This window comes from Mustela lutreola, chromosome 7 (genome assembly GCF_030435805.1).
Source record: "Mustela lutreola isolate mMusLut2 chromosome 7, mMusLut2.pri, whole genome shotgun sequence".
NCBI classification, from domain to species: Eukaryota; Metazoa; Chordata; class Mammalia; order Carnivora; family Mustelidae; genus Mustela; species Mustela lutreola.
The window spans coordinates 142,794,697-142,817,714 of NC_081296.1; the positions used below are offsets into that span (position 1 = coordinate 142,794,697).

Here is a 23,018-nt window from a genome sequence, read left to right on the forward strand (position 1 = left end):
AGGGGAGTGAGCTTTTCCTTGGCCATGCCCAGGATTCCTGCCTGGCAGAGGGAGGGTCCTCCACTCTGAGACCCCCTTCGTCCCCTTGCCCTGGGCCGGGCAGCAGCAGCCCCTGGGCACCGCCATGAGCCATGGCCTCTGCAGAAGACGCGACCGCCAGCACGGCCGGCCTGGGCAGGGAGGCCCGGGACCCAGGTGCCCCTCCAGGGTCCTGCTGACAGTGATATGACACGTCCCACCACCAGCCAGTTGCTCTGCTGGAGGAGCTGGGGACAAAGACAGCTTGGAGGAGCCCAACAACGGAGGGCTGCCAGCTCGCTCCTTGTCTCACGCACCCCAAGGGAGAGTCTGTTTCCCATGAGGTTTAGAGGTTCTGACTCCTTCTTCTGAAAGCATCCATCCTCCCCTGCACGGATCCCCGAAGCGCACGCTCAGACAAACCCACCCCACCTGCATACACACCCCCAACCCCTACACACATACGTACACATACGAGAGTGCCCATACACTCATACCCACTCACACCCTTCACACACACACACCCCCTTCCACGATGAGATGCCTTGTCGCCCGCAGGCTTCTCCAAACCTGGGTCAAGAAGCCAGAGAAAGCCTTCACGAGCCACCCAGGGTAGCTGCTGACCCTAAGAAGCAGCGGCCTCACTTCTAACCCAGCACGTCTCCTCCCCTCCTCCCCTGTGTGAAGGTGAGTCCAGCGTGCAGCTGGCGGGTGTTCTCACCCTCCGACCGAGCCCCGGGTTGGACCACCTCCCCGGGGCTTTCTTGATTAACCATGTCTGGCTGAGCGAGCCGAAGGCAAGTGACGATGAGGCCCACAGGCTGGTGCTCACCCCTGCGACCCAGCCAGGAGGGCTGGGCATTTGGTTCTCACTCCAAGGGTGGTGCGGAGCCATCCGAGGACTCCTTAAATCGAGAACTCCTGCCTTACCCCTCGTCCGGTCCCACAAGCTCCAGCCAGCAAGTCTACAGAGAGGAATTCAGGGAGGGATGGAGCTTCCTGGAGTCAAAAGGGTCCCGAGAAGCATGGACCCCTCTGGCTCTCCCATCCATGAGTGCCGAGCGTGCCCTGTCTGCCTGCCTTTCTGGCCATGACTGGCTTCAGCGCCACATGGCCCCCTCCTGCCCACCCACCCCCACCGTACAAAGCTGCTAACCGCTGCTGCCTGCTTCCCACCATTAGGACCTCGATCTCCCATAACAGCAGGTGGGTCTCCTGTTGGTGGCAGGGCGAAGGGGCATAAATGAGCCCAAATGAGCATCTCGGCCCCAGGCAGATGGGGACACACAGGGTCCTTGCCCCTTCCGGGCCCCATCTCCTCTCCTCGGAGGGCGGACTGTGCAAGTGATAAGGACGAGAGATACCGTTGCCTGGGGGACTCCAGAGAAGCCTGGGTATTGACCCCACCACTGGGGAAAAGCAAGCCCTGGGCCACCTGGAGGGTGACGGTGGGCCCCAGAGGAAAGACCACCAGCTCCGGAGTTGGAAGACTGAGTCTTGGTCCTGCAACAAAGCCCAAAACTCCACTGCCCGAATCCAGCCGAGGTCCCGAAGGAGGTAAGAGGGTCTCCGAGCGGTCACGGTCACGTATCTGTGCGCAGCACTCGGCGGAGGTGGTCCCTCCTCGAAGCACACGAGCTTTGACTCAACTCACAGTACAGTCAGACGTGGTGTTCTTGATGGCCAGCCAGAGAGGCTGGATTTGGCGCCTGGGGGTGCTGTTGTTACAGGAATGTACAGGGGCAGCAGGGAGCAGTGACAGATGGGAACGGCTGGGTCCCCGGTGTCCAGTCACTGCAATGGGCCCCGCCGGCCCAAGAGATTTTGGCAGACAGAGCTCCGGACTCCAGACCCCCGGGATCCGAGGTGCCTTCAAGGTGAATGTCTCGCTTCCGGAAGTTCATGCGAGATGCGGCTGGATGAGAATGTTCCACTCCTGTCCCCAGTCCCTGGGCCCTGCCTCGTCTTGTCTTCCTCCTTACCTGCTCTGATGCTGACTGTGCAGGCCTGCAGGGGCCAGGGGGAGAGGGCCGGGCTGGTGGTGTGTGCACCGGGCCGGGGAGGAAGGGGAGGCAGCAGATGGCCAGGGTAGGGGGAAGAACTGCCTGAGTATGTCAGGCCCAGCGGGTGGGAGGCAGGTCACTCAGGGCATGGGGAGGGGGCGCTGAGTCACTGCGCACGTGCGCCAGCCCCCAGCCAGAGGACAGCAAGAAGACAAAAGGCACTACTGGGGCTTGGAGGGAGGGGAGCAGAGCTGGCAGAGGGGGGAGGAAGCCCAACCCTGCAGAGGGGAGGGGCCAAGCAATTAAAACCCCTGCTGTCTCGTGGTAAAGCAGATTCTACCTCCCTTACCCAGGCGGAGAGAAAAAAAAACGGAGTCCACTGAAATTCTCCATAGTGTTTGCTAATCTAAAAGGTAGGATCTGGGGGCCCCAGGGTGGCTCAGTCAGTTAAGCATCCAACTCCCGATTTCAGCTCAGATCATGATCTCAGGGCTGGGAAATCAACCCCCCCCAACTCTGTGCTCAGCGGGGAGTCTGCTTAGGATTCTCTCTCCTTCTGCCCCGCCCCTCTGCCCCAGCTCAAGCTCTCTTAAATAAATAAACAAATAGATAGAAGTAAGAATCTGGCAAGTCTGTGTCAACAAGCCTCCATTCAAGCCACAGAAGGTCATGGAAGAGTGACTACGCACCACAGGGGAGCGAGATGAGGGAGACAAGACGACGGCTCCCTGCTCTGATGTGTGTGCAAGTGTGCACGTGCTCGTGCACAAGGTCCTCACACACATGCGGGGGCACATGCACGCATAAACACCAACACTAACCTGTCTAGAGCAGAAAGCAGAAACGTAAATCGGAAAGGTCCAGCTGCAGGGCGGGGGCAGGGAAGAAGGATCTAGGGTGGCCTGCGATGCTGTCAGGGGAGGTGGCGTTCGAACTGGGGCCCGAGTGAGGAGCAGGAAGGGCTGAGCTGGGAGAGGAACAGCAGCAGCGTGTGGCTCGAGGGAGCTCCCTGCGAGCTCGAGGAACACCAAGGGGGGCTGGAACCCCAGCCAACTCTCTTCCCTGGCCGGGACTCAAGTTTGCTCCCGTGACACAGACGGTCTGACTCCTTCTGGCTCAGATCCCATAGGAAAGTCACTTCCCCCACTCCTTGGTCCTCCAGGCAGACCCGGCACCTCGGGATGGATCACCTGAGGTAGCAGCGCCCAGGGAGAGGAGGTGTCGCTGACTCCAGGGCAGCAAGCACCCGGCTGCACATGAGGGGACTGGGCTGCAGACAGTACGCTGTTGTGCTAAGGCAGCCGCTCGTCATGACCCCCACCGGGGAGGCCCCTGTGCACAGGGGAGGGGGACAGGGACGGGGTGGTGTTCTATGCATCTGTGGGCCGTGGGAGGCTGCTGAGCCTCTCTTCTTGGAAAGTCAACAGATAAGGTGCGAAATGGGAAGAAAACCCTCAGTCATACACACATCGCTCAGAGCATGGAGAGAGAGAGCAGAACCGCTGACACCCAGAAGCCCTGTCTCCCAAGAATGTGGCTGCAGGGAGAGAGGGGGACAGCCGGGGGACTACTGTCTTTCTTAACAGGCTTGTAGCACGTTTGATGTTTTGAACCACGTGTGTGTATTACCTCGATAAAAATTTTAAAAGGTGGTTGTGGATGTAGGAAGCCCTAACCTTTCTTTCCAAACATAAAGCCATGTCAGGAGGCAGGCACGGCACTCCTGACTCTTGGGGTGCGGGAGCACCCCCTCTCCCAACCTCCTCTCTTTCCCCAGTTCTCTCGGATTTCCACCCTCCTTCGTAGCACTCAGGTTTTAAAAGCACCTTATTTATTTATTTGCGTAGCAGCTATTTTTAAAAAAAGATTTTACTTATTTTGAGAGAGAGAGTGAGAGAGAGCCTGAGCCGGGGCGTGGGGTGGGGGGTGGATGGAGGGAGAGAAGCGAACTCCCCACTCAGCCAGAAGTGGGATGCAGGGCTTGATCCAAAGACCCCGGAATGGGGACCTGACCTGAAGGTAGACGCCTACCGGACTGAGCCATCCAGGTACGTGCGCGCGCACGGGTATGTGTTATATAATCCACGTACCCCACTAGGGAAGGGGTGAGGTCTTCTCCTGTGTGTCTCTATCCCTCGCACCTAGTCTAGTCCCCAGCATACAGTAGGCGCTCCATACGTGTTTGAAGTCCAAGCCGAGGAGTACCAAGGCCCGGTGACAGTGTGTGTGCCCGGGCACGCTCGGAACAGAGCTCATTCTCACAAGCAGCACGCTTGCCCCCCGCCTGCAAGCAACAGTTTGCGGGACTGGCCACAGCCCATTTGCAGCCTCTTATCTCCTGTCTGCCAGTACCTTGTAAATCAGAGTGAGACGGCCATCAAGAGGCTTAATGGCAAATCGATGGCAGAAGGTGAAGGTCCGTGCCATGCACAGATGGCCAGAGGAGGAGGAAAGGTGCTCTTGGTGCGCCTGGGGTGCGGGGGTGACTCACGGCAGGGGGCCTGGTGGGGATGGGCGTCATCTCTCTGCAGCACAAGTGTTCTCTTCATGAACGAGGTGGCTGTCAGAGAAGGTGCAAACGTGCCCCAGGACAGAGTCCATGGGCCTGTGATCTTCCTCCCGCCAACCTGGCAGGGCTCTGAGGCTTGGGCCTCCTCCCTGTGTCCTGGCCTTTTGTCTTGGTGACTCCCACCAATCACTGCTTGTTGGAGGTCTCCTCCCTGTCCCGGACCAACATCTTCTTTCCTTGTGTCTGCTTTCCATTATTTCCCCTGGATTGTCCCTCTGGACACTCTTCTCCCGAGGGTGGTCTGTTCAACACCGACTGTTCCCCGCTACGAGGTGTGCGTCTCGAGGGCGGGGACTGTGCCCAAAGCACCCACGACGGGATCCCCCATGCCAAGCACAGCCCCACTGCCTGACCTAGACCTTGGCAAGCATTTCCGTCAGCATTTATACCTCTGAGCAGTGAAATGTCCTACTGGCTGTCCCCTGGCCATCTAGGGATGGAAACAGAGGCTCAGGAGCTGGCAGAGACTAAGAGGACCCTCGTATTCCGGGTAAGGAAACAGGGGAAGGCAGTGTCCCTCACTGAGCTGGGAGGCAGCTGAGGACAGAGCTCGGAGGTCTGGACTCCCAGTCCCGGTTCTCGGAACAACTCCAGGCTGTCTGAGGCCATGTGCGTGCCAGACCTGGGGGCGGGGAGGAGGCCTGAGGGGAGGCACGAGGGTACAGAGCACCCAAAGGCTCTGGGGCTCCATCACCCTTGCAGCTGGGAATAAAGGAGCCTGAAGGGCACAATGCCCTTCAGGCTGACCCTTGGTTTCAGCTCAGGTCATGATCTCGGGGTCTTGGGATCTAACCCCACATCAGGCTCAATGCTCAGCTCGGAGTCTGCTTGGGACTCTCTCTCAAATAAACAAACCTTAAAAGGAAAAAAAGAAGCTGCTCATGGCATGCTTATGGCAAGGACGCCACTGAAGGGTGAGCTGTGTGGGTTCCCATGGCCGGGTACCCGGCAGAGTTTGGGGTCATTGGCAGGGGACCTGGGAGCCACTGCATGAGCTAGTCCCAGGGTGAGCAGCTTCCCTTCTGAGCCCCTTGGTCTGATGAACTCCCTTCCCCTTCCAAGAAACCTCTCAGGGCCCTGGGTCTGGGGGAGATGCCCCTTCTTGGGCTCCCCGCTTTAGAGCACCCCCAAACCCCAGGGCACCACAATCACCCAGTTCAGAGCTGGGACTCTGGGTGCATTTGCTGACTCACAGGCTGCAGTTTGATTCACTGAGTCTGTGAAGAGGAAGTGCTGGTTTGACCCCATCTCCCAAGGTCATGGCCAGTGAGAGCACCGCAGGGTACATCTTCTGCACCTGCTCCTGCCTCCTCCCTTTCCTGTGGAGGCCTGTGGACCCTGCAGCCTGCATCCCTGATGCCAAGCCAAGCTGGCGTCTCCAGAGCCACCTTGCTACCCCACTGGTTCTAGAACCATCCTCCCAGCAATCTGGCTCCCAAAGGCTGTGTTGGGGCCATTCACAAGGATCTCTCGGAAATCCTCCCCTAGGACTCCAGGCTGTGAGAGTTAAAAAAAAGACCCAGGTTTATCACTGACTTTTCCTTTTAATGGTTTTACAGTGACATGAAATGCTTTTGTTTCCTGAGAGAAGAGGCATGTTTCAAATGAATTATTAACCAAAAAGAATTGGCCGTGAGCAAGAAATCCTCCATTGACTCTGGAGACAAATGCAGACAGACAGCTGGCTGGCAAGATGCTATCTCTTACCGCCCCCGGCAGAGGTCAGCCTGGGCAGCGGCAGGGGCCATCTGCTCCCCGACACAGCTCTAACTTGGGCTGCCCCCTTCTCCCTCCCCCGAGGGGTTAAGCCTCTCCCACACAGGCCTCCTTTCAGGCCAGTTCTGGGAGTGTTGACCTCTGTTTCTGCCTCCACTTGACCCTGAATGAGCCCCTTCCAGTCACAGTCTGTCCTCGTGGGCTGGGATGCTGAGGGCTGGGTCTTCTTCCCCTGTGCCGGGGCCGGCGAGGGGCTGTGGCGGAGCGGACACCGTGCTCGGGGTCCTCGTCTCTACATCTGCCCCCAGCACCCACTCCGTCCTCCCCCTGCCCTGTGCCCTGGGAGGCTGACGCCTACCACTGCGTGTCCTGGGCGCCCCTGTTCCTCAGGTTTGGCCAGTGAGAGGCACCCTCAGGAGACGAGGGAGGGTGGAGAGGGTGGGCTGTGTCTCCCCTACCTTTCCTGTTTGGGGGCCCATCTCCATCTGTTCCAACCACAGCTCCTGCTAAGCGGCCCCTCTTGAGTCTCCTCAGGCTCTCCAGGCTCTCTAGTTCCTGTGGCACCATTTCCTCCCCTTGCCCTGGTCCTCAGGGCGCTGATTGCCCCCACTGCTACTGGTCCCGGAGTGCTTCACCCACCCCCTTTATTCCCAGGACCAGCCCGAACTCCTGGAGGAAGCCCCACCCACACCCCCCCATGGGAGCCACGCCCACACCCAGCGAAGGAGCCCCGCCCACACTCCTGGAGGAAGCCCCGCCCACACCTCTGGAAATGAGCTTCGCCCACATCCCTGGAAGGGATCCACTGAACCATGGGGCCTGAGTTCTGTGTCTTTCCAGGCCATTGACAGATCCCGGAACCAAGAGCTCAGAGCCTGTGCAAGGGGACAGAGCGCAGACAGGAGGCCCCTAAGGCTGCTCTGAGGGGAGGTGAAGGTGCACCCCCCACGCCCTCCTGGGAGACCCCCAGCTCCGCTGAAACCAAGCCCACCACAGCCACAGTCAGCTAGTAATGTGAGTTAGCTCTCCTCTTGCCCTCCTGATGTTGGAACAGACAGCACGTTTCTTCAGAAGTTTGGGGCAGACAGGGAAGTGGCCTGAGAATGCTGCCTGTCTCTGAGGGGAAGGCCAGTGGGAGGGGCGTCCTTGAGGGGGACAGTGGCCCCCTCCCTAGCAGGGCTACTGGTGAGTCTTGGATGCCCTTCCTGGCAAACCTCCAGTAGCTCCCTTTGCCTTCCAAGTCCCAGCAAGCTGCTCGCCTTGGCGGGCCAAGCCCCTCCCCCATCAGGCACACCCTCCAACCTCATCTCCCACAGCCCTAGAGCTTCCTGGTGTCCTGGCGCCTCGGCTCACACAGGTGCCTTGGTCTGGAAAGCCTCCCTGCTCTGCTTCTCAAAAGTGTCCTCCCACAGCAGCAGGCTCTCAGCTCAAATGCTCTATCATCTGGATCCGAGTTAGCCATGACTCTTCTGGGCACTGCCACAGGCTGCCAGCAAGCCCCCCATAGCCTCCACCACCCGCCTTGTACTGCGGTCATGGTCATGTGCGTATCTACCCCCCACCGCCCTTCAGTCAGGTGAGCTGCCACAGGCACAGTCTGAATCTTATCTGTCTCTGTCCTCAGAGAGCCCGACACACAGTAGGTGCCCGTGAGCCACCTGGGAATCAGACTGGCTGTGTCCCCGGGGAGTCTTCCAATGCATCTACTTTGGTTTCCAAGGCCAGGCCTCCCCCTGAACTGCAGGGTCTGGAAGACTCGGGCCTTTCTGTCTGCATCCTCCTATCCTCTAAGGAGCACAGCCATGCCCCAGGTACCCGGGTGCCCTTGAGGAAGGGCAGCCCGGACTAATGAGGTCTATTCTTCGGTCAGTACGAGTGATACAGAGGCACGGTCAGGGCTGGGCTTTGGAGTCATGTTCAAGTCTGGAGTCCACTGTTCCCTGGTTGTACCATCCTGGGCAGTTCCCTTCACCCCCTTTGAACGTGGTTCCTCGTCTGTAAAATGCAGCAGATTGGAAAAAGGTGCGACAAAGATGAACGAAGGGAATGTTAGGGGGCCCAGGAGCCCCCCGCCCCTCCCCCACTTGCTGGAGACGCTGGGCCACAGCTACTCCCTTGTGGCTTGTCATGGTTTTTGGACATTATCTGGCAGCTTGAGAGTAGGGGGTGGAAGGGGCTCTTGGCCAGGACGGAGATCCCCAGGGCTTGGCCGGTCTACCTGGAGCTGCTGTGCCTGGGCCCTGTCCTCCTCGTGTCTTGCCATCTGGCCGGTCCCCCTCCGCGCCTCGTTGTCAGACTTTTAACCTGATATTTTACTCTTTCTGCTTTTGAATCATTCAAGTGAAATCACATAGAACAATGAATCAAAAGGATAAAGTGAAATAGTTTAGATGTTAGGATTGTTCTTAATAGAGACCCCCTAACTTTGGGCCTCTGGGAAATTTCAAAACCTTTATTAGAAATATAATGAACAATGCCTAGGACCTTTAGGTGTTTTGCAACATTTTTGTTTGTCTTTTGACACTATCTTCCCCCGAGTTCTGGGGAAGCTGGGGTGAGGGGACATTTTTTGGAGGCCGGGCAGCCTGGAGGTCAGGGGACCTACGGGGGAGGTGCTATGCCGTCATTCCTGTGGGGGTAGGAGGCGTTCACCCCACGGCCCATTCTACCAGACTTAGGGGCCCCAGATACAGCTTAAACCTCCTCAGACCCCAAAGGCAGCCACACTCAGCTGCAGACCCCAGCTCTACAAGGCGGGTAGTGACTGGTGATCATTTTTGAAAGGCAGAGTGAGTTGGTCCTTTTTTGTTTTGAACCGGTGTCTGCATTTAGAAGCCAAACCAATATGGCGCCTCTCTCCGGTGGCTCCATCCCCAACCTTGCAAGGATATGCAGACTCCCGGGTCCTAGGCGCCTGGAGTGAGGTCCCCAAGGCAGGGCCTGTTATTTCCAGGTGGGGTCACTATAGATAGATAGATAGATAGATAGATAGATAGACAGGCATTCACTATACATTTTTTCTGCTTATTAAATGCTTAACAATGTTCAGGGCTTGAAGAAACATGTAGGGGTGGACAGAGTGGCCCCCGGCCCGGGCAGAGCCCCCTCCAGGCTCAGAGCCCTGTGAGCACTCACCTTTTGATGGCTTTGTAGCAAATGATGACGAGCACGGTGAGAAACACCAGGGAAGCGCAACATACCGCGATGACGATGGCCAGCCCCGACCACCAGCTTTCCTCCGCGGGGCACGAGGTAGAGTTGGGGGCTGAAAGACAGTAACATGCTGAATCTCCCTGGGGTGGGAGGAGCAGGTGGCGGCTGTGTCAGAGAGGGACCGTTGTGGGTGACACGAAGGGTGTGGCCTCCCCCTCATCCCTCCTTTCCAGGATGAAGGCTCTGGGACCTGTCCCGCCGTCTCCACCCCCACCCCGCCGGCAGGTGACATCATGGCTGGCCCCCGGCCAGACACGTGCTCCGAGCAGGGGTGAAGCGCCGAGGCCCGGGCCATCCATCCTCCCTTGGCATGAGCTAACTGACAGCAGGGTCAGGTTTAATTTCCCATGAAAAATAACAGAACATCTCATTCTCTCAGTTGAGGCATTAAATCCACTTCCTCCCAGGGTGGGGGTGGGGAGCAGGGCTCCCAGGACGCACCGGGCAGGAGGAAGGAGAGAAAGTGTGGGAAGCCGATTCCTTCTAAGAGGCAGGCTCTGTCCCTTCTTGGATGTGGCCCATGCAGTGAGGACCCGCAGCTGCCTCCGCAGCTGGCTCAGGCAGGTGGACGGGTGGCCAAAATCTGGAAAAGTCTGTCACTGACAAAGCATCTGACCCTGGATGCCACTGGGCCTTTTGGTCATTACTCAATCCATGGAGTCTCTGGGAGATGAACCTGTCCTCCCCCTGCTTCACTCTTCTGAGAAAAGCAGAGACATCACACTGCCTCATCCCAGAGGCTCTGAAAGGTCCGGACACAACTGGAGACAGGTGCCACAAATTGCAAAAGAAATTTGGGGGGGGGGGCGGAGAAGCAAGAGAAAAAGAAGAAGGGAGAAGCGGGAGAAAGGGAAAGGGAGAGGGGCTGGTGAGCAAGTGAGGACAGATGGATGGACAGATAGACACCTACTAGCTCTGGACACGTCTTCAAGACCAGTGATTGTATGTAAAGGATCCAAACCATGCCCCAGACTCTGTGTGCCCTGAATAACAGACACCTCCAGGGGCGCCACAACACATGGGGAATAAATGAATGATCTCCCAAGGATACCACGGATGGCTTCATCCCCATCGTCATTTTTGTCATGGATGTTGTTGTTGCCGTAATCATCGAGGTGTAAATCCCACAGGGGACTCTCACCCATCGGAAGTGTGTGGTCAGATCAGCTTTGACAAATACGTCCGCGGGCCTGAGCCACACCGCTGTCATGGCACAGAATATTTCCATCAGCCCAGAAACTTCCCCCGGGCCTCCTTCTAGTCAATCCCTGCCCACAGGCCACCACTACTCTGCTTTCTTAAATCATCGATTAGATTTGCGTGTTCTTGAAAGTCAGAAAATGGAACCAGGCAGTGTGTATTTTTTTTGCTCCCTTTGTTCAGCAAAATGTTTTTGAGATTCATCCACAAATTTCTTTTGCGGGAAGAAATTTCTTTCTTTCTTTCTTTCTTTCTTTCTTTCTTTCTTTCTTTCTTTCTTTCTGCTGCGGAGTGGTATTCCCATCTGTGAATAAACCACAATTTGTTGTGGATTCCTAGGCTGTTTTCAGGTTTTGACTTTTGTGGCTCAAGCTGCTAGAAACAATTGCATACGTGGTATAGACATGTCTTCGTGTTTTTCTTGGCTAAACATCTGGGAGTGGGCCCGCTGGGTCCTAGGGGGTGTGTGTGTGGGTAACTTTATAAGGAGCTGCCATGCTTGTTTTCCCAAGTGCCTTTTCCCTTGCACATGCCTGCCGGGAATGAGGAAAGAGGAACTGGCAGGGCATGTGGTTATGGGTTATGGAGTTGTTACCAGACTGTGGCATTGGTGCAAGCTGGGCAGGGAGACGCAGAAAACCATGGCGGGCTTTGCAAGGAACAGGTGCTAAAGCCCCATTAACAAAGGCAAGGTCCCCAGATGTGGGGCTCAGCTCAGCGCACAGCCAGGCAGATTTGGAAACGCTTCCCGAGAGATGCCCAGGACAGAGATGTCACCAGCCACTCGACCAGGGCAAGATCAGGCCTTTAGGAATCCCAACACTTGAGAAGATACGGAATAGGAAATTCAAAATAGGAACAAACTCTAAAACAAGGGAAAAGAGATTCAAGAGGATTCTCATTTTTGTCGTGATGAATTTCTTCAGGGTTTTGTTTTGTTTTGTTGTTTTTTGTGAAATGTTAAATACAAACCTTTCTTTCCCCACCAAGAGAAGCCTGGTTCCCTCCCACCTCCCCGCCTCGTTACTCGTTTTGGGGTGTCCTTGGCTTAGCTGAGTAAATCCAGGCCCCATTTCCCTACAGTGATCACTGCAGGACAGTCTGAAATGCAACAGGGGTTGAATTCATGGGGCGCCAAACCCAAAAAGCTTGCCTCCTTGTTTTCATTGCAAAGGGAAGTAATTTTGGTTTCTGTCGATTCTATCCTAGGCTCTAACACTTCTGGGCCAAGTCTCAAGGGGACCTTCACACCTGCCCACCAATGGCCCACAGGTGGCTGGGGCTCACATTGCCAGTGTGTATCCTCAGCCGGGGGCAGTCCCCCTTTAAGGGGGCACTTGGAAATACGGGGTCAAGGGCTGTATCTGTTGTCACAGTAAGTAAGCCCAGGAGCTCCCGAAAACAACAGTGATGGGGATATTCCTACAAGGTAGAATCATCTCTCCAAAAATGCCACCAGGGCCTTTGTTGAGAAATCCCATCAACTGGAAACAGAAGGGTTGATTCTAACCCTCGTCTGGAACTTGACACTCAATCTCCGAGCGCCCCTTGTGATGGTCTTTACATCCAATGGTAACGAGGGCGGATTTCCTTCCTGCTTGCATTTGTTCAGACACAATAGACACAGAAAGAGGGGAGTCTGATTTGAGAGGGTCCTTCTGCTTCGGGGCCCCGATATGATGCGGCAGTGCACTGCTCAGCACATGCTTGTGGGAAGCTACTCAAGGCAGGAAGCTAATGCGTATGAAAAGAGGGAGGAATTTTGTGGATCTAGTCCAGGGCATAAATCTTGGATTTCGCCAAGAAAACAGCTCTTGTTTGTGTTCAGAGAATGCACCCTTCTTTATCCTAGCTCCGGTCATTCTTTGTGCATTAGGAAGGATCAGAGACTGTTGGAGCTGGAGGAAGGCTAAGAAGTGTCATTTCAGAAAAAGGACAAGCAGGGACACTGGGGATCAAGAAACATCTTTTGCAGGGCCAGGGTTGGGACACTAAGCTCTTCCTGAACTTCCTTCCTATGGTGTGGTCAGTACTCCTTTGCAGACGTGACAGGCTTAGCACATGAGCAGACCGATGGTGCATATCTGAGAAGGTAGCATCATCAAGGTGCTCATTCATTCATTCATTCATTCATTCCTGCAGCCACCAGCTGTTTACTGAGCACCTGCATCCCTGGCACATTGCCGGGATCTGGGAGTGCAAAGACGGATTCGCTAGAAACTGTGCCCTTACCAGGTCTGGAACCAGCTGCCCACGGATCATTGCGGGGCTGGCCAGAACCTGGCTGACTTGCTCAAGGAGCCAGCGGGCTCCAACAGCCGAGACGTGTGGATTTGCTAATGTGCAAGGTGAAAGTCATTGCGGCTGAGGGGAGGAGGCCATTCGTGCTAAGGATCAGGGGGTAAGGCGATGTCTGCGAGAGGCAGGTGGTCACAGGGGGAAGGTTGAGGCGAGCAGCGTGGGAAGTCCCCGACTGGAGGCTGCTGGCGCACCCCCTGCCCCTCTGCCCACCCCCCTTCCTTGGGTGCCAAGATTCTGCAGACACTGACAGAAAGGCAGGAGCTGTCCTGACCTCAGTCCTGACGACTCAGGGGTCTTAACACCCTGTCTCCTGGGACTTAATAAGGCTCAGCCTGCTGTATTCATTAAACTCTCTTGACATCCGTAAAAATGATAAAAGTGACAACCAGAGAGCGCGACGTAGAACCACCCGGGCTCAGTTTTGCTTTATCAAAGGCGCTGCTTTCTTTCCAGTCAAGAAATGCATCATTTAAACTTCTATTTGGGGGACGCTTGGGGTGGCTCAGTTGGTGGGGCGTCCAACCCTTGGTTTTGACTCAGGTCGTGATCTCAGGGTCGTGAGATCAGGGCCCCAGTCGGGCCCCTCATTCAGCACAGAGTCTGCTTGGGACTCTCTCTTCCTCTGCCCCTCCCCCTCCACCTCGTTCATGCTCTTTCTTTAAAATAAATCAATCTTTAAACAAACAAACAAAACCCTTAGTTTGGGGACTTTTGCTTCCAGCTAAGATGTAGTAACCAGGCCAGATTCGCTGTCTTCCACATGCCTGAAACATCCACAAAATATGGTTTTCAAAAGAGCAGACCTCAGGGCAACAAAGCGTGCAGATCTCCGAAGGACAAGAAATGAAGGAGTGGAATTCTGGCTGCCCCAGCTTACTGCCCGGGAGTTTGCCAACAGCAGAAGGCAGAAGCCAGCAGGGCCCAGCCCACTGGGTGAAGTCAGGAAGTGGAGCCTAGATTCCAGGGAGTGAGCAAGTTCAAGGAGTGAGGTCCCTCCCAAGGGGGAAAATCAAGAGCCTATCAGGAAATCCACCAACGATTATATAATTCCAGGAGTGGCAAGTGCTAGAAGAGAGATTAAAAAAGAGGTCAAGATGCCCCCACACCTTGTGGAAGTGTCTGGAAAAGGAGCAGCTGTGGACAGAAGTGAACAGAATCAAGGAGCCTGAGCAGACCAGCAAGGTTCCTGTGGGCTGGTGGCCCAGTGCCCCAGGGGAGCTGTGGACATCGGGCAGGTCCCCCCAGGTGCTCTCAGTGACCACAGCCTTCCCCCCATTGCTTCGAGTTTCTGTGACCATGAGATGGGACAGCAGAGGCAAGGTTCTCGAGGGCTCTGAGACAAACAACCATCATCTGCTGAGCCCCGATTCCGAGGCACATGACTAAGTCACAGTGGCACAGAGCCCACTAATACCCTCTTTTGTAAGTGGGGAAACTGAGGCCGCACAGCAAGCGGAACGACCAAGATTTGAACCCAGGTGTGTTTGCGTCAGCACTCACGGTCAACTCAACACGTACTAATGTGTGACCCGGAACCTGCCACTTGTGTCTCCCCGGCTGGCTGCACGCGGGAGATGCTGGATGGACAGGAGGGTCCCCGGGGTGTGGGGGCGCGGATGAATCAAAGGGACAGCAAGCATGGGGGAAACAATTCGGTTTTGCAAGGTATTTTTTTAGTGGTTCCTAGAAGGGAGTTAGTTATAGCCCTGTCCTTCGTTTTAACATGATTTTTCCATTGTGAAGGAGGCTCTTAACCCTGAGTGTGGCCTCCTGGAGGGGACAGCCACTTACTCCTGCAGCAACAGGTTTCTGGAGGGCAGCCTGAGTGCCGGGCCCTGCCGGTGACACCAGAGGTGTTCAGTGGACCTCTGGGGGCTCATGAGACTTCTCTCCCAACTTTCAAAGTCTTTGGTGACTCATGCCAAGGTTGCCCGTTGCCTGACCAACTCCTGACTGTAAGGGCCACACGCCAAGCTACCCTTGATAGTGCGGGCAGGAGATGGGCCCGCAGCCACCCTCTGCGATCTACCCCTGGCAGCCCCGCTCCTGGCCCATCAGTGGGTCACAACCACGGAACGCAGGCCTGTGGAGGGCCCCCCGAGCGGCGCCCAGCTTCCTTCGAGGGGCTGATGCCATGAAGGTACTCCCCGACCAGAGGACCCATTCAGCCTTGACTGTGGGAAACCAGTCAGAAGCTGGTCCGCGCCTGGTGACACTGCCGGGTCCTTGGGGCTCAAACATTCATGCGGCAACAGAACCTCTTTGAAGGACCTTTGGTCAAAGGAGGGGGCTGGGGCTCAGAGGCGGGGAGGAGTTCAGCAGCGGACTTGTTCTCACGTCTCAGCCCTGCCTTACGTCTTCCCCCCAAGGACCCAGAAGGATGTGGGTTCTCAGAAGTTCCTGCACGGCTGATGGCCCTGTCCCTGCCTCTGCCTTGGTGTCCCCAGCCCCACTGCGGAAGGAGGGGTGTGGGGCAGCCTCCTCCCCCACCCCCTGCCCCCACACAGAGCCCATTGTTTCCAACTGGGCCCACTGCCATCCATTCACGGGCATAGGGGGCCCACGGAGAGGCCTGTGCCAGGGGCATCCGCCCTCCCCTGTGGCCCACTTGGGGGTGGGCCGCTCCCTCATCTCCCACCCTAAGGGGCCAGGGTGTGTGGCCGGACTTTACAACCGCAGATACAAGGTCAGACCCTGGCACTCTATGCAAACCTCTGAAATAAGCCGCATTTCCAGACAGAAAATTCTCCTCCGGAGCCCCGCCCAGATGAAAACAGCAAGCACATGTGTTTCAGCTGAGGGCGTGGCTTCCACCCCCTACTCCGCCCATGGGAATCGGGCTCAGGCTTTGGGTACAGGACAGAATCGCCCTCAGGGATGTTTCCCCAATTCCGCCCACCACCCAGGCCAGAGGTTCCTCTGGGTCCCCCGACCCCCCGCAGGGCTCAGGCCTTGGGGAGGCATGGCCAGCCCAGGAAGTAGATGTTCTGTGCTGTCAGCCCGGCATGGTAGTTCCCGTTCCAGTCCTTCTGCCCCTAACTGGTTCAGAGGTGGCATATTATAGCTCTGGCCAGTGACACATGAGGAACGGACTGCTGGGGGTTTCCAGAACTGGCTCCTTGCTGTTACGGGAGAAGCACGAAAATAGAAAGAGCTTTTTCCCTCGTGGACACTGCCATGTCCTTTTCTTACCCCTCACAGAGCAGCTCTGGGGGACTGAGGGTGCTGGGGTGCAGAGTGGGTGGGTGGCAATGGGAACGAGGGCAGCCATGGCGGCTTCAAGGGACAACATGTGAGCAAAGACTGGGATCTGATAAAAGGGTTCATCATGCAGGTGCTTGGGGGAAGAGCCAAAGCAAAGGCCCTGAGGTCAGCAGGGATAGGGCATGTCCAAGGAGCAGCAAGGAGGCCCGCGTGACCGGGCTGAAGCAGACAAGGGAAAGACGGGGAGATGAGAGCCCTTTGGGTTTTTACACTGAGAAATGAGGTGTTGTTGGAGTCTGGAGAAGGGGTGGTCTGACTTCACTTTGGCTCAACTGCGTTATGTTTAGAGTAGACTGTGTGTGTGTGTGTGTGTGTGTGTGTGTGTGTGTGTGTGTCAGGGTGGGGGAGGGTAGGAAGCTGGGGGGTCATTGCCAATAGCCCAAGACGGACAGGATGGTGGCTCTGATGGGGCCTAGTAGTAGAGGTGGGAGTTAAGGGCAGATTCCGGATATGTCTGGAAGGTCAAGTTCATGGAAGTATGGACGTGTGTGCCTGAGAGTCAGGGAGGAGTTACGGGGGACTCTGAGCAAGCAGCAGGATGGAGCTGCCATCAACAACAGGGAAGGCCGGGGCCGGGCATGCTTCTGGGTGTGCGGGCGGGGAGCGAGGTCCGGCAATCCCGTCACACCGCACGAGAGATGGCGAGCGAGCCGCTGGATCGAGACCCTGAGCTCCGAAGCGAGTACAAGCTGGAGCTGTCTGCAGCCAGGCCTGAGGTCAAGTGCGGGAGTGCGGACGGAGCGGGGCAGCAGGTCGGGCCCGAGCCCTGAGGCGCCTCCATGCGAAGAGACCAAGGAGAGAGGAGGCAGGAGGAGAGGCCAGTGAGCGCTGGAGGGGGACAGGCAACGTGGCGTCCGGCGGCCAAGTCAGGGAAGGTCACGGAAGAGGCGGTGGTCCGCTGTGACTGCTGCAGCCGACAGGCGAGCTTGATGGGGCCGAGAGCCGGCCACCGGCCGAGCGACATGGCAGTCACCGTGACCGTGACCGTGACGGGTGCAGGGACGAGGGAGTGGTGGAGGGAGCCTGAGTGGGGCCACTTGAGAGAGAATGCGGGCAGAGGTTTGTTGCAAAGGGGAGTAGGAACAGGGAGCCACCGCTGGGTGGGGGAGGTGGTGGCCGGGGAGGGCTCATAAGATGGGAGATGGAGTGTATGCACGCACGTGTATGCCTGTGCTGAGTGTGACTCAGGACAGGGGCTGGGCCCCCTGCACAGATGGGGGTCCCCGATATGTAGGAAAGGTGAGGGGGTGTGTGCGGGGGTGGGGGGGTGACAGGGTGGGGTCAGTGGCCACTTCCTTCCTTCCAGTGGCTTCTGTTGTCTCCGCGAAGGGGGAGCTCAGCAGCTGAGCAGGATGCGGGAGCTGCTGGGTGTCTGGTGGGGCTGGGAACTGCAGGTGAGGCCAGTGCAGGGCCAGCCATTTCACCCCACGCGCCTCCACCCCGTGCCCCGGACGGCGGGGGGGAGGCCAGTTTCCCCACCGGGTCTGAATGGAGCGCAGGGCCAGGGGGCTGAGGGCGCACCCAGGGGCGAATGCAGTGCTCGACCAGGAGGGGGAAACGGTCTGTGAAGGTGCCAGACCTCACTAGGGCAGGTGGTGGAGCTGGGGTGGGAACCCAGAGAGCTAGCTCCAGGGCAGACAGAAACAAGCCAGCAAATCCAGACACGCCGGAAGATACACTTTGGACCAAAGGAGACAGGGCTGCATGGAGGGATCGAGGCCGTGTGGGAAAGGGGACATCGGTGTCACCCTGGGCGTCAGGAAAGCTTCTTTGAGGAGATGAGATTGATGCTGAGCCCTACAGCGTGGGGAAGAGGGAAATCCCTATGGAAAGGCCCTATGTGGGTTGGCCTAGGTCAGCAGGGGAAGGAACGGGGGCACCAGCGGCTGGCACCCACACCTCTCTCCCCCCAGAGTGCAGAGTGGGTGGGTGGCACTTCTGCCTTGGTGTCCCCAGCCCCACTGCGGAAGGAGGGGTGTGGGGCAGCCTCTTCCCCCACCCCCTGCCCCCACACAGAGCCCCCACCTCTTTCCCTCCACCCGCTGGTGTCCGGGACCTCCCTGCTGAAGTCCTGGTGAGGGGCTCCATGCCCTTCCATTTCGGACTCCCAGCCCCGAGGGAGCTCGAGCCCCATGGGACACTCGCTTCTCTGATTTATTTATTCCTGCCTGGCGTTCTGGGCCCGGCGCCCAGCGTGATGGTAGTGTGGCTGCTTGTCGTCAAGACACCATTCTCAGGCCCGGCTCCTGAGGGGGGCATTAAAAAAACCCAATACATTATTAATAATTGTCTCCATCATTCCCATGCCTAATTAGGAAAGGAAAATTATGAATTGGGTTTCAGTCTCCGTGGTGGGGGCAGCCATGGCTTTTCCTGATGCGAAGGAAAGATCTGGGTGGAGGCCCAGGGGAGCCCAGAACAGCAGGCCCGCTGCCTGGTGCAATTCATTATGCTTCTGGTGGCGACTGCAGACCACGCCTTCCCTTGTTCCTCACCCAAACAGCCCTCTTTGTGAGGCTCCTGAAGGCCAGGACTCATTACTCAATAGCACTCCTCCCTCTCTGTAGCTGCAATCCTTCCTTTCTCTGTCCCTTGCCCTGGGGCCCTCCCCAGGTCCCCTGGGGCTTCTGTTCCCACCCAGGACCTCAGAGGCACTGCTGCCCAGAAGGTCCGCTCTTGGCAGCATCAGAACAGCACAGCAGTGACATGACAGTGCTACATGGGGAATGGCCTGGGGGACCACTCGAGCTCACCCTCCCGGCCCTGACGCCCCCTCATTCGTGTGCCAATCCACTCACTCACCTGAATCTCCTAGGAGCCTGCTCTGTGCTGGGCAGACCCTATGCTACGTACCAGGACATGAGGGTCAGTGAAAAGGACAGGGACCCGCCTTCATGATGCTTACAGTCCACTGGAGAATGGACACTGACTCAGGAATCGCCAGATGCCGACTGACTCCTGTCTCCCCGACACACTTAGCTGTGCACGTGACTTAGGGACCAACAGCAGGAGACCAAAAAGCAAGACACAATAAATAATGTGCTGAACGTGGGAGCCCACGTTGGTTGACCGAGAACGATGAGCTTATCTTTGGTTTGTGAGACAGTCATGACCTCAGGATGAGAAAATGCTCCCAAGAGTATATATATTAAATGCTCAGCAGAACCCCGGTAACCCAGCTGATACTGAAGAGATGCTTTCTTCCCTTCCAGAAGGCACTTCATACCTGATCAGGCCTCACGAGTGCCTCGCCAGGTAGAATCTGCTCTGCTAAACAGTAGTAACCATGTTGAACAGGGGTTCAGCTTGGACCAACAGTCGACATGCTTTGATCCCTAGGCCAGATCTGGCCCACCACCTGTTTTGTAAATAAAGTTTTATTGGAACACTCATTTGTTCCTCTATGGTCATGGCCACTTTCTGGATGCATCCACCAGGCTGAGCAGCTGCATCGGAGATAGAATGGGCCTGCAAAGCCTGAACTGTTTACTCCCTGGCCTTGGACAGAAAGAATTTGTCTGTCTATCCCTATCTAACTTGGGGGGGTCTTAACTTGAGACTGTTCGACAAACTTAGGACAGTGATCTGAGAGCACCCTGAAATTACAGCCCAAATTTCCATTTTGCAAGTAAACATTCCACTCCTTCTGTATTATTTCTCAGACAGGTGCTTCGCTCCAAATGTCACACCAGTGCCCTGGTGGGAGGGCTCTAGGCATGGGGCTCAGGCTCTGTCCAGTCCAAGAACTTTAATAATGACAGTGTGATGACACAGCAAAAGCACGGAGGACAGACAGACCTTGCCTGGGGCAATCACTCGTGCTAAGCAACTCTAGACAGAGCACTGGAAGGATATAAACACCTCATCCCTTTCCTAGAAGGCTAGTGGAGAGGACTGACCACAGTGACGTGTCACATCTCCTCCTGGGGCGTCACCAGAAGAGTGCGTTCAGTGGTTCCCAACCGCAGAGGCAAGGACATTTGGACAGATTCAGGACTAACATCTCTTTAACTGCCCAACAACAGACCAGGCTGGTTTCTAAGGCAGGTGCAGCCCCCCACTTGGGGCCAGCCCCCACGGCTCTTCCTGGCCCCCAGTCCAATGAGAAAATGACTGTCAGCCTAGCTGTGAGGTAGGACAGGCTGCTCTGTCCCATCCCTCGCCTGGCAGTTTCAAGCACACCGGAGCACCACTGGTCCCTCCTCTCTCTCCCTCTTGCCCTCCTGGTACTTCATGGAGTTTTTTTGCTTGTTTGGCACTCAGACAGCAACTTCTACAGCCACCTGACTCAGTCTTGGCTATGGAGGTACACTTTATAAGGTGGGGTGCTTCCCATCTGTGCTGGGGTGCAGGGCACACAGAGCACCTTCTTTGCGAGGTGGGGAGCCTTGAAACTGACTCCCCCACACCTCAGAGAGTCCATGAGCAGTGGCCGACAGACAAGGGCTAGTTGGGACTGTCTAGCCCCCTGCTGCCAGCCGCGACCAATGGTAGGACATAAGGAAGCATCCAGAGTCCTCCAGAGGATCGGGCTCACATCTCCTAGACTCTCCCTCAGCTTCCTCCGCTTCCCCGTCCTGCCCTCCAGTTCCCACTGGGCACATGTCCTTTAAGAACCCTTGTCTCTGGCTCGGAGGGCAGGTTCCATGGCAGGAACCCCAGACATCAAGTCACCAAGGTGTGGAAACGCCCTGGCCTGCCTTCTCAAGCGTCAGATTGATGACATCACTGCCCAGCGAGATTCGTGTGTTCCAGATTCCTGTGTTCCAGATTCCTTCCCAGAATCCCCCTTCCCTAGTTCTCCAGCCAGGGCCTGGGTCCCGTTTAAAGGTCCCTGTTGGCTTAAGCCATGAATGACTTTTGTCCAGGTTGCGAACACCAAGGGCTGGTGACACAGATGAGAAAAATCAGTATTGCTTTGTTGTCTTTATTTTAAAAAAATCAAGAATGTCTGAAATGTCAGTGGCTTTGGGAAAAAAACCCATAGTATTAAAGAGGGGGAAAAAAAAAAAAACCATGCTAATGGTCCATGGCCACACTCTGATATATATAAAACCTGTGACTACTTACATTTAAATTAATTAAAATAAAATTAATTAAAAATCCAATAGCCACACGTGCCTAATGGCTACCACATCGGACAGCACAGACATAGATCACTTCCATCATGGCTGGAAGTTCCTAGGTTGGCGCTGGTCCAGGGCGATGAGAGAACTGCTTGGCTTTCTTTTCCAAAAAGGCAGTAAGAGTCGTTTCGAGCCCCTTTAACGGCAGTTTCCAGAGCACCTTCTTCTTACACTCATTTTTTTAAAAAGATTTATTTATTTATTTGAGGGGTGGAGGGGCACAGGGAGGCGGAATCTCAAGGGTTCTGAGCACGGAGGGCGGAGCCAGACGATGCGGGGGCGGGCAGGGGGGCCAATCCCCTGATCCTGTGATCGTGACCTGAGCTGAAACCAAGAGTCGGAGGCTTGACCAACTGTGCCACCCAGGCACCCCTCTTCCATTCGTTTATTCCCAGATCCCCTCCTGTGGACATAGGCAAGGTGGGGATTATTACCATTTCATAGGTAAGGTCACTGAGGATTCCTAAGGGCCAAAGAGGCCAAGTGACAGAACTGCTAAAAAAGTAGGTCAAAGCTTCCAAAGCCGCTGCTGGGACAGTCCCCAAGTGTGTGGGGACAGATTCTAGTGCCACACTTGGCACACACGCTCACTCCTTTGACAGCCGCCAGGCCTGGGAACTGGGCGGACCCTTCTTGAGCAGATAACAAAGCGGAAGGCCAGGGCGGGCTGTACCCCTGGGGATCAGTGGTGTGGCATTGCCGTAAAATGGGGCCAAGTCTGTGGCTGAGAGACCCCGCGGCCACACTATCCCCGGACAACGTCTGGGACGCTGGCCTGGCCAAGGGACAGGGCGTGCTGAGCGAGACTGGGCAGAAGGTCCCAACTTGGCAACAAGCTCCTGGCTGGGAATTTCCTCCTCTTTCTGGCCACGTGGCTCACTCTAAGAGTCAGGCCACCTGGCTCCTGGCACCGTCTTGGAAAGCCTTTGAACTTTTGCAAACTTTTGCAAACTTCATCAATCTGGACCTCAAATGCCGATCGGCCAAACAAAAGAGCCGACCTTAGCCTAGAGCAGTGGGGTCCCTCAGCCGGGGCACCACTAACCCTTAGGGCTGGATTGTGGCTGCCGTGGGCTATGGCAGGTTTAGCCCCATTCCTGGCCTCCAACTGTCAGATGCCAGGAGTTCCCCTCTCCCAACTGTGATGCCCACATGTTTCCCGGGGCAACACAATCTCCTCGTTAGAACTGGGGGGGCCTAGGGGCGCCTGGGTGGCTCAGTGGGTTAAGCCACTGCCTTCGGCTCAGGTCATGATCTCAGAGTCCTGGGATCGAGTCCCGCATCGGGCTCTCTGCTCAGCAGAGAGCCTGCTTCCCTCTCTCTCTCTGCCTGCCTCTCCATCTACTTGTGATTTCTCTCTGTCAAATAAATAAATAAAATCTTTAAAAAAAAAAAAAAAAAAAGAACTGGGGGGTGCTTAGAAGGTCTCCAGGACTCTCCCTGGCTCTTACACTAGTGAAAGCTCAGAAACTGGTGTGGAGATGCATGCCTCCCCAGGGACACGGCCAGCAGCGCAGACCTGACTCAGCTTCCCAGAGTGCACCTTGCTGAGCCCAGCCCGCAATGCGAGGGGTTAAGCTCGATGGCCTTCCAGTGGGAACCCAGAAT

General features: G+C 56.3%; 1 protein-coding gene across 8 annotated transcripts in view; it reads right to left on the minus strand.

Annotated features, from left to right (window-relative positions):
* Positions 1-23,018, minus strand: part of PRIMA1 (proline rich membrane anchor 1) — a 60,803-nt gene that overhangs the window by 6,590 nt on the left and 31,195 nt on the right. For 4 of the 8 annotated variants that reach the window (XR_009355854.1, XR_009355853.1, XM_059182972.1 and 1 more), the window contains exon 4: positions 9,442-9,571. Coding sequence is in view for 6 of the 8 variants with exons in the window: in XM_059182972.1 (XP_059038955.1) it covers positions 9,442-9,571 (130 nt within the window). In the remaining 2 variants the exon portion in view is untranslated. The other 4 variants (XM_059182976.1, XM_059182971.1, XM_059182973.1 and 1 more) reach the window with 3 other exon arrangements.